Below are 14,217 nucleotides of genomic sequence, written 5' to 3'. Positions count from 1 at the left end.
GCTTCCTTCCCACACCCGCCATGTGCAGATGTGTCTGTGTTGGCTCTTGCAAGGGTGGAGAGGGAAGAGATGTCCTGTGCCTGCTGCAGCGTTTCGCATGATCTCCTTGGGTTGGATGCTCTTCCCTGCATGGGGTGGCGCACAGCATCCCCTGGCTTCAGGGGAACCCAAGCCCCTTCTCCTGAGCACGTCTGCCTGCGTTCTCATGTGGCCTGGGCCCTGCTCCGTGCTTCCCTGTCTCTCTGCCCAGGGACTTGCTGAATGCTTGGCCCTGCCCTAACTTGTGTACTTCACACCCGCTGCTCTGCTCTCAGATCATTAACCTCTTTGTGGCTGTCATCATGGACAACTTTGACTACCTCACACGCGACTGGTCCATCCTTGGGCCCCATCACCTGGATGAGTTCAAACGGATCTGGGCTGAATACGACCCTGATGCCAAGTGAGTGACAGGGGGTGAGTGGCACACAGGGGATGGTCCATGGGGTGGGCTTCCCTGAGATACACATGGCAGCGTGAGCTGTGGCACTGTCAAAGAGTTAGATCCTAGCATCTCAGAGGTGGATGTGGACTTGCCAGCGTATTCCAGGGCTGATACAAGCCATCAGGTTGTCTGGGGACACAAGACTTGCAGTCCTCTCTTCATCCAACCCAGGTGATGCTGCCAACTCTTCCTGTGCCACTGCACCCCTTTATCTGCTGGCCGTTGCCACAGGGAACAGCTGCTACCCCCAAGGGGAGCATAGGGAAGTGTAGGGATTTACCCACCACAGGGGCACAGGACGGGCCACAGGGATGAACCCACCCAGCCCCTGCCTGAACCACTGCCATGACTGTCACCACACTGCTGATGCAGTTTGTTGCCTTTGCAGGGGCAGAATCAAACACTTGGATGTAGTGACTCTGCTGAGGCGTATCCAGCCTCCCCTGGGCTTTGGGAAGTTCTGCCCGCACCGTGTAGCTTGTAAGGTAAGAGCCAAGAGGGTGGCAGGGTGTGTGGGCACAGGGACACGTTCCCCAGAGCGTCTCTGCATCCTCCCCAGGGAGGCTGAGGGTGACAGGCCAGCCAGCTTCCCAGTGTCGTGGTTCGTAGGGAGGCTCTGACCCCTCATGTTTAATGGAGGGGAGTATTCTGGGGGCAAGGAGAGATGCTGTTAACCTGCATGGAGTTGATGTGTTTCAGGCTCCTGAAGATTAGGACTTGCCTGTGCTTACCCCAACACCAAGGGGGATGGCACTGGTGGTCTGCTCTCTGCCTGGCCTGGAGCCCTCAGTGCAGTGGGACTCTCAAGCCACATCTGCATCTGGTGCAGGAGGGCAGTGCTGGGCCTGAGTACCTGGCCAGGTCAACTGGGCTGTAGAAGTTTGTTTGCAAGGGCTGATAGCACTGAGGGAGCTGGTAACACCAGCTCTGTAGGCATAAGTACACTTTTCCTGGCTTAGTTCATTCTGCCTGTGTGAGGCTAATGTGTAAACCACAGAAGCAGGGGCTCAGGCACTGGTGTAAACCCGTGTGGGTCTTGGGCAAAGTCATTAGGAGGTTTGATCCCCAAATCCCTTGTGGCAGCAGGGGGAAGCACAAGACAGAATGATTCCCATCTCCTTGAGAGCAACGCTGTGTCTCTTGCTGCCTGATTGTTCAGCCTGGAGAAACAGAGGCTGAGGGGAGACCTTATCGCTCTCTACAACTGCCTGAAAGGAGGGTGTAGCGAGGTGGGGGCTGGTCTCTTTTCCCAAGTAGCAAGTGATAGGATGAGAGGAAATGGCCTCAAGTTGCACCAGGGGAGATTTAGATTGGATATTAGGAAAAATTTCTTCACAGAAAGGGTTTGTCCAGCACTGGAACAGGCTGCCCAGGGCAGTGATTGAGTCACCATCCCTGGAGGTATTTAAAACACAAGTAGATGTGGTGCTGAGGGACATGGTTTAGTGGTGGACTTGGCAGTGTTAGGTTTACAGTTGGACTTGATGATCTTAAAGGTCTTTTCCAACCTAAATGATTCTCTGATTCTATCATTTTCTTCCATGACACCGCTGCCCCATAGTTTGGGTTATTTCCACATCTCTGACCTGGCTCTCCCCTCAGCTTGGTCTGTTTTAGCTGGCTGATTAGGATGGGTGTTGTGGCTGCCCCTGGCCCATGTGCTCCTAAGTGGTGGTGCAGAACCCCATGGGCCTGGGCAGGGTGAGTAGAGGTGGGAGGACTCCTTGGCCGGCAGCTCAGTGCCCCGAGCAGAGCCTCTCCCCTGCCAGTGTGACTGCTCTCCGGCCAGGACGGGCTGTGTGTTTGCAGGGAGCTGCCAGCCTGCTCTGCCAGCTGGGGTGACAGTTGTTGGTTGTTGGTTTGCTGTGCAGCGTCTAGTGTGCATGAACATGCCCCTGAACAGCGATGGCACCGTCACCTTCAATGCAACCCTCTTTGCCCTGGTGAGGACAGCCCTCAAGATCAAGACAGAAGGTAAGTGATGCTCCTGTCTGCAGCCTGATGCGGGGGGGCTGTCTCCTTGTGCTGCAGGACGCTAGTCAAACACCGTTCTCCCACTCTGTCCGCGTACCTCAGGGCACTTGCCTATGGGGCTAGATCCTCTGGTGCAACCCTTGGCTTCGTGATATTAATTATCTCATTGGACCAGAGACCATGGGCACGTGGATGGGGCTGCTCAGGCTAAGCCTGGAGGACGTTATTAGTTGCAGGCACAGGTGTTGCAGCCCTGAAGAGTGAACCAATGCCACCCCAGCTGCTTAACTTCACCCTGAACAGCTCCAGAGTGATCCTGACGCGGTTCCAAGCCCCTGCCCAATGCACAGCCTGCAGCCTCCCTTCCTGCACTGTTGAGTGTGCCCTGCCCCAGCATTGCACCACCTGCTTCAGTTTCATTTCCCCGTGTATTTACAATCTCAGACTGCACTGGAAGGGGATGGATCGTCTTTGCATTTAGCAGTGCTGGGGTGGAGTTGCATTCAACCCCTTCCTTGCCAGCAGCATAGTTTGCAAAGCCCTTCTTTGGGAAGATGCCACACTGGCTTGTTGCCGGTGGGTGAGGCAGCATCACAGGAGCAGCTCTGGCTGGGCTGGGGCAGCCAGCTCTGGCAGGAGGCGAGGCTGGGCAGTGGTGGGCCGCTGGGGCTGGCATCTTCCAGCAGTGTGGCATAGGTACCTTCCCTCCAGCTGGGGTGGAGAACGTGGCCTCAAGCACAGCGCAGGAAGCCCTGTGAGGAGCATGGGAGATCTTGGAGCACACATGGGGACAGACTGGGATTGTAGGTGAGCAGGAATGGTAAAGGCTGTGAGAGCACCAAAGGGGAGGTTGTTTATCACCAGAACAGAGATGGTGGCAATAATGTTGCACCTGTTTACCAGGTCTAACTCACTCTATAGTTAAAGGTTTTTTGCTAAAATCAAAGCCTCATTCTTACAAAGCTCATTTTTGTTGGGTGCAGAGGCTGGAGAGGAGCTGTCACACCCTGGAGGAGTCTGGCCAGGTTTTCACATGCTTTGTCTTAACTCACGTTCATGTTCCCCTGGGAATGAACCACTGTCCTGCTGTCTTTTCTCACAGGTAACTTTGAGCAGGCCAATGAGGAGCTCAGAGCCATTATCAAAAAAATCTGGAAGCGAACGAGTATGAAGCTTTTGGACCAGGTCATCCCACCTATTGGAGGCATGTCACCTGGTCGTGTTTCTGAGAGGGGCAGAGCGACACCTGGTCGGGGTCTCAGCTGCTCTGACAACTCGGGGCCTTGTGAGAGGCAGCATTGTCAGCTTCATATCCTTCCCTGTAGATGATGAAGTGACAGTAGGCAAATTCTATGCTACTTTCCTCATCCAAGAGCATTTCAGGAAGTTCATGAAGCGCCAGGAGGAGTATTATGGGTACCGGCCCAAGAAGAACCCTGTGGAGATCCAGGTTGGTAGTGTGTAGGTGGTCCTGGAAGGGTGACCCTTCCTTGGGGGCGGGCAGGTTGTGGTGGCTCTGCAGATCAGGGAAGAGGCTTCCCCCAGCTCAGGAAAGTCCAGGGTGACTTAGAGAGACAGACCTGCAATGACACATAGGGACCTCTGTGCCTTAGGCTGGGAAAATGAAGTGGCTCCAGGAGAACCAGCACTGAACTGGCAACGAGCCCTCCACCACTCAGGGTGACCTTAGTCTCCATAGTGCAGGTGACTCTGGAAACAAAGGAAATTTTTGACTCTCTGACCCACTGACTTGGGCCACAGAGAGAGCTCAGCAGGGTCTGATGCCTTACCAGGCAGTTTTAAGACCTAGAAAACCCCACAACAGACCAACGTCTGGGTGGAATGCTGTCCATCCAGGTCCTTATTGACCTAATCTTCTCCATTCCTAGGACCTTGTTCCTTTCCTCACCTTAGCAGAGTCGCGGGTAGTTCTGTGTGCCTGGTGCTCTCTGTATCATCTCTCATTGCCCAGTGCAACATCGGGTGGAGAGCGAGCGATGTGCTTGACCTTGAGCAGGACCACTGCAGCCAGAGAAGCCTGCAGAGCAGCCATGAAGGATGCTGTCAGGGTGGGATGGGAGAGGATTTGTGTGCCTGGCCAGAGCAGCTGGGATGTCCTCAGCCTCTCCTCACCTTGTAGAGATAAAAGACCAGGTCCCAAAGGTGCAAGGCAAGGAAAAGAGCCAAGGCCCCAGCTCAGTTAACTCAAGATCAGGGTCAAAGGCACAGCTGTCCGTCGGGCATCTCCCTTTGTCAGGCTGCTCTTAGCATATCCTTTTGTGGGATAGCATTAGCCCAGAAGCTGTTTCACCAAGCACAGAGCCAGCCAGTTGCAGGGCGACCCAGGTCCTGCCCCTGGTAGGAGACCTGGCAGGGCAGCATGGCTTACCAGGTGAGCATGCTTCATCACGTTTCCCCCTCCAAAGCCCAAAGTGAGAGGGGTGGTGGGGCCAGGCCAGATCCAGCCATGCCTTCTTGTCCCCGCCAGGCTGGGCTGAGGAGCATTGAAGAAGAAGCTGCTCCTGAAATACATCGGGCCATTTCTGGGGACCTGACTGCTGAGGAAGAGCTGGAAAGAGCAATGGTGGAGGCTGCCATCGAGGAAGGGATATATAGGGTGAGTGCAGCCCTCAGGGCACAACAGGTGGTGGTGGCGGTGGTCCCACACAGCCCCCATTTCAATGTATGGATGGTGGGTCAGCATGGCTACCAGCAGCTGGAAGACAGTCCACAGAGGTGAGCCTGACCTTCACAGGCAGTGTGGACCACAAGGACCGATCAGCACTTCTGCGATGAGTGGCTATAAGCTCCTCAGAAAGAACAGGCAAGGAAGGAGAGGCGGGAGTGTGGCTCTGTACATTCGGGAGTGTTTTGACTGTAGATTCCAGTGACGATGAAGTTGAGTGTTTATGGGTAAGGATGAAGGGGATGGCTAAGAAGGGTGATTTTGTGCTGGGAGTCTGCTATAGACCACCCAACCAGGACGAGCAGGTTGATGAAGTATTCTATAAGCGGCTGGCTGAAGTCTTGCAATCGCCAGCCCTTGTTCTGGTTGGGGACTTCAACCTACCGGATATCTGCTGGAAATACAACACAGCAGAGAGCAGGCAGGCTAGGAGGTTCCTTGAGTGTATGGAAGATCACTTCCTGACACAACTGGTAGGACGACCTACCAGGGGAGGCGCCTCGCTAGACCTACTTTTCACAAGGAAGGAAAGGGCTGACAAGAAGGGCTAGTGGGAGATGTGGAGGTCGGAGGTCGTCTTGGGCTTAGTGATCATGAAATGGTCAAGTTTTCAATTCTTAGTGAGGTAAGGAAGGGGGTTAGCAAAACCTCCACCTCGGACTTCCGGAGGGCAGACTTTAGCCTGTCCAGAATCCTGGTTGGGAGAGTCCCTTAGGAGATAATCCTGCGGGGCAAAGGGGTCCAGGAAGGCTGGACGCTCTTCAAGAAGGAAATCCAAAAGGCCCAGGAGCAGGCTGTCCCCATGAGGCGCAAAATTAAAGGGCGGGGAAAACGGCCAGCCTGGATAAACAAAGAGCTTTTGATGGGACTTAGGGAAAAAAGGAGGGTTTGCCACCTCTGGATGAAGGGGCAGGCAACTCAGGAGGAGTACAGAGATCTCGTTAGGTTATACAGATTAAAAATTAGGAAGGCAAAAGCCCAGCTGGAACTCAGCCTGGCCATTAATATAAGGGACAACAAAAAAGGTTTTTAGAAATACGTCAACAAAAAGAGAGTCAGGGAGAATCTCCATCCCTTCCTGGATGATGGGGGAAACATTGCGACCAAGGACGAGGAGAAGGCTGAGATACTTAATGCCTTCTTTGCCTCCATCTTCAATAGTCGGACCAGCTATCCCCAGGGTGTTCAGCCTCCTGGGCTGGAAGATAAGGATGGAGAGCAGAACAACCCCCCTGTAATCCAGGAGGAAGTAGTTAATGATTTGCTTATGCACCTGGACACGCATAAGTCCATGGAGCTGGATGGGATTCACCCAAGGGTACTCAGGGAGCTGGCGGGAGAGCTCACCAAGCCTCTCTCCATTATCTATCAACAATCCTGGTCAACAGGAGAGGTACCAGATGACTGGAGGGTGGCCAGTGTGACGCCCATCTACAAGAAGGGCTGGAAGGAGGATCCGGGAAACTATAGGCCTGTCAGCCCGACCTCGGTACCGGGAAAGATCACGGAGAGGATCACCTTGAGTGAGCTCTCACGGCAAGTGCAGGGCAGCCAAGGGATCAGGGCCAGCCAGCATGGGTTTATGAAAGGGAGATCCTGCTTAACCAACTCGATCTCTTTCTATGACCATGTGACCCGCCTTCTCGATGCGGGGAAGGCTGTGGACGTTGTCTACCTGGACTTTGGTAAGGCCTTTGACACCGTCCCCCACAGCGCTCTCCTGGAGAAGCTGGCGAATCATGGCATAGACAAGTGTACTCTTCACTGAGTAAAAAACTGGCTGGATGGCCGTGCCCAGGGAGTTGTAATTAACGGGGTGAAATCCAGTTGGTGCCTGGTCACCAGTGGTGTCCCTCAGGGCTCAGTTTTGGGGCCAGTCTTGTTTAATATCTTTATTGATGAACTATATAAGGGGACTGTGTGCACCTTCAGTAAGTTTGCAGATGACACCAAACGAGGTGGGAGTGTTGATCCGCTTGAGGGTCGGCAGGCTCTACAGAGGGACCTGGACAGGTTGGATCGATGGGCCAAGGCCAATGGGATGAGGTTTAATAAGGCCAAGTGCCAGGTCCTGCATTTCGGTCACAACAACCCCAGGCAACGCTACAGGCTGGGGGCAGAGTGGCTGGAAAGCTGCCCAGCAGAAAAGGACCTGGGGGTGTTGGTGGACAGCCGGCTGAACATGAGCCAGCAGTGTGCCCAGGTGGCCAAGAAGGCCAATAGCATCCTGACCTGTATCAGGAACAGCGTGGCCAGCAGGAGCAGGGCAGTGATGGTGGCTCTGTACTCGACACTGGTGAGGCCTCACCTCGAGTGCTGTGTTCAGTTCTGGGCCCCTCACTCCAGGAAGGACATGGAGCTGCTGGCGCGTGTCCAGAGGAGGGCCACCAAGCTGGTGAGGGGTCTGGAGAACAAGTCACACGAGGAGAGGCTGAGGGAACTGGGCATGTTTAGTTTGGAGAAGAGGAGGCTGAGGGGAGACCTCATTGCCCTCTACAACTCCCTGAAAGGAGGGTGTAGAGAGGTGGGTGTTGGCCTCTTCTCCAAGGGAATAATGACAGGAGCAGAGGAAATGGTCTGAAGTTGGGGCAGGGGAGGTTTAGATTAGATATTGGGAAGAATGACTTTACTGGGAAGGTGGTCAGGCACTGGAACAGCCTGCCCAGGGAGGTGGTGGAGTCACCATCCCTGGAGGTACTTAAGAAATGTGTAGACGTGGCACTTCAGGGCATGCTCTAGTGCCCGAGATTGTTGGTTTGTGTCTGTTTGTTTGGTGGGGGGGGGTTTTGTTGGGTTTTTTTTTTTTTTTTTTTGTGGTCGGACTCGATGATCTCAAAGGTCCCTTCCAACCATGAAGATTCTGTGATTCTGTGATTCTTTCCTCTCCCTGAGCATGAGGGCATCCTGGTTGAGTCATCCTGGGCAACCTGCTCTCTGCCTCAGTTTCTCCTTTGCAAAAGGACTCATTTGCCTGGAGGGGGGTTTGCTGAATGTTTACCCACAGGTTTGGAGGGCCCCATGGACACCTTCTGCCAGGTTAAGGCAGGACAGCTCAGGTGTCATCATCACCAGAGCACGAACAGATTCATTTTCCGCTCCCTGGGAGTCTTTGAGACAGCCTGGGCAGCTATGCTGTTGCGGGGTTGTTACTCCTGCTGTGGCCAGAGGTGCCACCTGCTCAGGCTGTCGCATGGAGGTGGCAAGATTTTGTCATGCACAGGGCTGGCTCTTGTCCCAGTGCTCCCGCGTTGCCCCTCAGTGCCTCAGTTTTCCCAGCTGGACAATGAGGCTTTTGAAACCATGCAATCCGCAAGGCCCGAGCAGAGAGATGAGAAGAGAGATTGCTGTTCTCATGCTCACCCCCATATGTCTCCTCCCATGGGAATAGCCCCGGAGCTCCAGACCTCCCCTGATGCCCTCCCTGTTGGTTGCAGAGGACGGGTGGCTTGTTTGGCCAGGTTGACAGTTTCCTGGAGCCTAGCAGCCCCCTGCAGCCCCACGTGGCCAGCCAGAGGCCCCTGCAGTTCACGGAGGTGGGCAGCGAGGATCTTGATTCCCCCGTCTTCCTCGATGACTTCCCCCAGGAAGGCAACAGCAACGTCAACAACGCCAACAGCAATGACTGGCTGGAGGGGTAAGGGCTGGTGAGCCTTGCGTGGGCAGGCGAGGAGGGGCAGAGCTGGGCCGTGCCTGGCGACTCTTAGTGGAGCTGTGCTGGCAGCTGGCTGCACGTTGGTGTTGCCCAGCGGCTCTTCATGGATGGGTAAGGTCTGGAGAAGCAATGGAGTTGCAGAAGCGAGGTCCCTGCAGACTAGGCAAGGAATCAAGAGCTGGCCATGGAAGTGTCTCCATGGACACAGGAGCTTCCGCCCTTGGGGTATGAGCCGGGGCCCAGGCAAGGGGACAGAGAGGGCAGACACCCCAGCCTGGCACTCCCAGAGATGTCCCCAGAACATGCAGGGTAGCTCCAGGGCTGGTGTGTGGCTCCACACGTCAGAGCGTGTGACTTCCTAACCGCCCTTCTTCCCATCGCTCCGTCTGGGTGCCTTGAGGACTGAGGTGGACAGCAGGGCCTCAGAAATGGGATCTCAGAAATGACCCTTCCCACTTCCCCACCAATCTCTGAGTGCCAAGGCTCAGTTAGGGGCCACCAGCACTTGCCTGGGCACAGGTAGAAGGGACAAGGGTTACCAATGTAAGAGGATGTACTTAATCCTACTTTTTAGGATCTCCTCCCTGTTCATCTGTCCCAGGTGCCCCTCCACCCCAGCTGCATTCCCCAGGGTGGAGAAGGTGGGGAGGGTTGCACCCCTGGGTGGAGCTGGTCTCCACATGTGATCCCTGCTCAGGCTGACCCACCTGCTTGTCCTTGCCAGGATGGAGTATGAGGATGAGGTGCTGAGAAAGACAGTGCCAGCAGTACCCAGGCGACCAGCACGGGGTGAGTCTCAGTATTATTCCTCTTCTAGGGGATCTAGACCAGCCCAAGGACCAGGGCAGTCCTCCTACAACAGGGGCTGATATCGGCAGGCAGGAGGAGGAGACGCAGACCCCAAAAACTTGGAGGTTAGCTGAGAGCTCTGAGCACAGCAGGACCTGTCCGGGGAGCTGCAGGAGTCCCTTTTCCTACCTTCCCACCCTTGGGGGTGGTGGAGCATGAAGCCAGTGCCTCAGGCTGGGGGAGGACTGGCCATCCCTGGGCAGCAGGGCCACAAGACCATATTCGTTTCCATGAACAGGAACTTCTCCTTCCCAGCTGGGAGTGAGGAGGCAGCACGGGGCAGTGGACAGGCACTGGGACTTTGACTGTTCCTGGACCCGTAACCCCTTTGGTTCCCCCAGTCTAGTTAACCCCCTGCTCTGGGTGGCAGTGGTGTCTTTGTTCTTGTGCCTATCTGATGTTCCCTCACCTTTCCTTCTCCCAGAGCACAACCACCCCTTACCCATGGAGAGGCTGCAACGGAGGCTGAAGAGGAGGCGAGGGGCCACCTCAGGGGGTCACCCATCATCAGGGCTGCATCTTTTTCCCGAGGAGGTAAAGGGGGCAATGTATGTCCACAGGCAGCAAGGTGGAGGACGCGGGTGAGCCTGCCTCCCCTTCTGGGAAAGGCTGTCACAGCCATGTTGGGTTGGAGCTCGTCTCTAGGGCTCCCCACGATGAAGGGGAGCTTTGCTGGAGCTTTCCTTTCTGAGCAGGCCAGGGAAAGAGCCAAGCCCCTACCCCGTTGCTGCAGCGGGCATGGGATGCTCATCTCTCTGGCTCCCCAGCTGCCTCCAGAGCCAGAGTAGAAAATAGGGGTGCGTCAGGTTTGCTCCCACACTCCCCTGGATGCCCTTGGCTCAGGACAGTGCCTCATCGCCTGGCAAGTGCCAGAGCAGGAGATAATGGGTGGTTCCCAGCTCTCTCTGCCCACATGGCCCTGCTGGTCCCATTACGGGTGGTGCCCTGGACCCAGGAGCTTTAGCAGGATGTGAGTGCATGTCCAAGCTGGGTACAGTACCTACAGCCCCCAGATTAACATGGGAGCATTGCCCAAGCCCAGGCTGCAGCTCTTTGCTCCTTTCTCCTAGCTGCCTGGAGAGGATGGCACTGTGATGAGAACAGCATCCAGCTCAGGCTACCCCAAAGGTGAAAACGGTGACCCGAGCACATCCTCCACCCCGGCCATCACCTTCCTCATTCAGGAGGTAAGGCAGGGGCACAGCCCGGCAGGGTGAAAGGCAGGGCTGCCAGCGAGTGAAAGGGGCTGGCAGGGGTGCCAGGCTCGTGCCAAGTTGGGAGGTTGGAGGGCAAAGCTTAGCTACAAGGATGAGGAGCAGGTGTGTGTCAGCGCAGAGGGCAGCAGGGAGGAGGGGGTGAGGGTGGGCTGCCTGCAGCCAGGGACACTGCTACCGAGTGAGCACACACTGGGCTGTGACTGCATGCTCTGCTGCAGGCTCTGATCTCCGGGGGCCTTGTGGCTCTGGCTCGTGACCCGTCCTTCATAGCAGTGACCAGGGATGAGATGGTGGCCAGCACCCAGCTGGAGATGGATGAAGTGGAAAAAGCAGCTGTGGAGCTGCTAAAGGGAAGAGAAACACTGCAGGCCACAAAAACTGGCTCTGCCCGCCAGGACACCTCGGCCACATCACCAGCCAGCTCCCCAGGGCTCAGTGCAGCCCTCTCCAAGAAGACCATGGCTGCCACTCGCCTGTGAGCCACCTGCCGATGCAGCCCAGTGGGCATGGTCCCTGCAGGGGGGTTACTGGAGCAATGCCAAACTGCTCCCCCTCTCTGCCTGCGGTCCTGGAGCTCTCTGTCCGGCTGCAGGAGGATGTTTGGGCTGGGTCTCCAGGATGCTGGTGCAGGACGGGATAATGCTGTCCCAGCAGGGTCTTGCGAGAGCTGGACAGGTCATTAAAGTGTTCTTGCTGTGTGACTCTGTGGATCTCCCTGTCCCCTCCTTTCTCTGCCTGCACAGCCTGTGCCCATGGCTGCTCTCTGTCTAACCCAGCCTGGGGCTGTGCAGGCAAGACCACATGTAGCCAGAGCTGGCAGTGATTCAGCTGGCAGCCTCCAGTCCCCGTGCTGAGGGGAGGTCTGTCCTTGAGGCTCATGCCTCAGCCAGCCATTTTGAGAGTGTCAAGCTCTGAGGGTCTCCTGGTATCCCAGCAGCTGGACCCCAGCATCCTTATGTTTCTGCTGGAGCCTATTTCTCCTGCTTGCACCCAAGCCTGTCCTGCAGGGAGGAGAACAAGTGGCTTGGGCAGATCTACCTTGGGCTGGGACAGCAGACACCTTTGCACCAGAGTGGGGCCTGGGAGCTTCTTGGCTCACTCTCCCGGCTGGGTAAGAAACTGGGGATGGAGCAGAGGCATGAGAGCATGTCCAGGTCAGCGCAGCAGCCCTGGGACTAACCAAGAGGCAGTCACTTCAGATATCTCCAAACAGCACCCTCAGGCTTGGGCACCCACCACTCAGCCTGGCCCACAGGAGGGTCTCATCCAGCCTCACTGCTCTGCTGGGGACAGGCTGGAGCTGCCACATCCAGGAGAGCACAGGGAGCACAGCGCTTGCTGAGTGGTGGTGCCAGCGCTGCCTGTGCACTGCCCACTGCTGCCTGGTGTCACGGGGCAGCTGAAGTTCCTCTCCAGGAACGGGTCTGCCCAGGGGTTTCACTTTATAGACCTCAGTGCCCCCAGTGGGGTCTGGGTGCCAAGCGAGCACTGGGGCAGCCCCAGCTCCCCAGGCCATCTCTTTGCCGGGGTCTTGCTCCAGAGGCCCCACAGCCCAGCCAAACTGGGCAACGCAGGGCTCTGCCTTGCCTAATTTATATTAAAATGCAGCAAACTGATAGGTCCCAGGGGAGGTGCTGAATCAATAGAGCTTGCCTGCTCTCCAGCAGGGCATTTATTTGTTAACTTAATAAAAGAAAAGTGGCTGTTGCTGAGCTCCAGCTGCAGCCTGAGAGCCCATCTTGTGCTGGGGACATGGCGGCACGGACAGCTTTCCCCTGAGGGGATGCAGGCAATCAGCAGGGATGGCATAGGGGCAGCCACTGCATTGCTTGCTCTTGCTTCGCTGCTCTGGGGCGGGATGTACACCCCCTTACACGCATGCACGTGCTCACAAACACGTCCACCCGCTCCTGTGGAAGGGACGCCGGGTGGTTGCCAGTGAGACTCTGGCATCTGCTCTGCCGGGGGGATGTCAGGGACGTGCTTCATTCATTAGTTCTAAGGTGAATGGAAACGGTTTCCTGATCCCTTTAGTGAGGTGCGGGACTGTGTGTGCCACTTTCCACAGCAGGTGGGTGCTCACTGGGGACTCCAAACACAAAGAGTGACACTCTGGTGGTGTGAGAACCCGACAGACGTAGTGCGGTGATGGGGCAGTGCCTCTGCACCCTCTTCTGGGGTCTGGGGCTGCACAGGGGCTGATTTGCCCCAAACTAGCATCTGAGGGGGAGTCTATATTGAGTCGATTTCTAATTGAATTGGGGGATAGATCTGGCTTGTGACATCGCTGGCACAAGGGTGGGAGTGGGAAGACAGGACCAGCAACACCACAGCATGGTCACCACCCCTCTCCGTCTGGAGCTTTGGTGGGGAATCGTCCAGCCTCAAAAAAAAATGGCAGTTCAGGGTGGGAAGTCCCTCCTGGCCCAGGTGTCCTTGCAAACATAGCCCCCAGGGACAAAAGAAGAGAAAAGCCATCTCCTTACATCCTTGTGGGACAACAGACGGGCTGTATCCTGCTCATCCCCACTATGCTGTAACCAGCATGAGGTTCCCTGGAACTTACCCATCCCAGCAGATGCCAAGGCAGCTGCCCCGGGGTGCAGAGCTCTGTGCACACGTGGCACGTAGCCCTAGCACCTTGGGAGCCTCGAGGGGAGCGTGAGCAGACAGCGTGAAGGGACAGTGCTCGAGGTGAAGGCATCCAGGCCCCAGAGCAGAGGGCAGATGCTGGGCACATCTCTGACTCATTAGCTATCGGCCACCAATGCTGGCATGTCTTGGCTGTCCCAGAGCAGATGGGCAACCTCTCCCAGGACACAGTCTGGGCTCCTCAAAGCAAACCTTAGCGTGCCTCAGTTTCACCTCATGCTCCATCGCTGTTCATCCTGACATCAACACCGACCTGCAGAGCTGGGGTTCCCCTGGAGGTCTCACGCCTGCATCAGGCTGGGAGATGCTTTTTCCTGCTGAGCCAGAAGCTTCCTGTGTCCCTGGGCAGCACAGGCGCTGACTGCACAGGGCAGCATGTCCATCTGGCATCAGCCCCAGCAATGTGAAGGCAACTGAGGGAAGCCAGGACAGGACTTCTTCAGCTCCTTGGCACCTGCCTGTCCCGCGTCCTGCTCCCTAATGGGCCATGGACATGTCCCCCTCACTAGCCTCCTGAGAGCAGCTCATAGGATGGAGCCAGTTGCCCTGTGGGCACCACTGCTGCATGGGTGCCCAGCTTCCTGCTTGGCCCCCACAGCCACGCTAGAGATCTGTGTTGGCAACTGGGCACTTTCCTCATGCCCATGCCGTCAGCCTCACCCCCTGTCCTCTTGGGACAAGCTCTCACCACAGTCTTGGGCAA

The 14,217-nt window shown here is 56.3% G+C and overlaps 1 protein-coding gene across 3 annotated transcripts in view; it reads left to right on the top strand.

Moving 5' to 3' along the window:
• Positions 1–11,571, top strand: part of CACNA1S (calcium voltage-gated channel subunit alpha1 S) — a 50,685-nt gene extending 39,114 nt beyond the window's left edge. For 2 of the 3 annotated variants that reach the window (XM_074163499.1, XM_074163498.1), the window contains 11 exons: positions 315–442; positions 873–969; positions 2,356–2,458; positions 3,561–3,662; positions 3,784–3,908; positions 4,947–5,075; positions 8,579–8,778; positions 9,521–9,585; positions 10,070–10,179; positions 10,728–10,832; positions 11,081–11,562. In XM_074163499.1, the coding sequence (XP_074019600.1) occupies positions 315–442; positions 873–969; positions 2,356–2,458; positions 3,561–3,662; positions 3,784–3,908; positions 4,947–5,075; positions 8,579–8,778; positions 9,521–9,585; positions 10,070–10,179; positions 10,728–10,832; positions 11,081–11,341 (1,425 nt within the window). In that variant the 3' untranslated portion in view covers positions 11,342–11,562. Of the gene's footprint in view, positions 1–314; positions 443–872; positions 970–2,355; positions 2,459–3,560; positions 3,663–3,783; positions 3,909–4,946; positions 5,076–8,578; positions 8,779–9,520; positions 9,586–10,069; positions 10,180–10,715; positions 10,833–11,080 lie in introns of all 3 variants that reach the window. The other variant, XM_074163497.1, reaches the window with a different exon arrangement.
• Positions 11,572–14,217: the final 2,646 nt, after the last annotated feature.

This window comes from Numenius arquata, chromosome 24, assembly GCF_964106895.1.
Source record: "Numenius arquata chromosome 24, bNumArq3.hap1.1, whole genome shotgun sequence".
Lineage (NCBI taxonomy): Eukaryota > Metazoa > Chordata > Aves > Charadriiformes > Scolopacidae > Numenius > Numenius arquata.
This window is presented reverse-complemented; position numbering and strand designations above follow the sequence as displayed.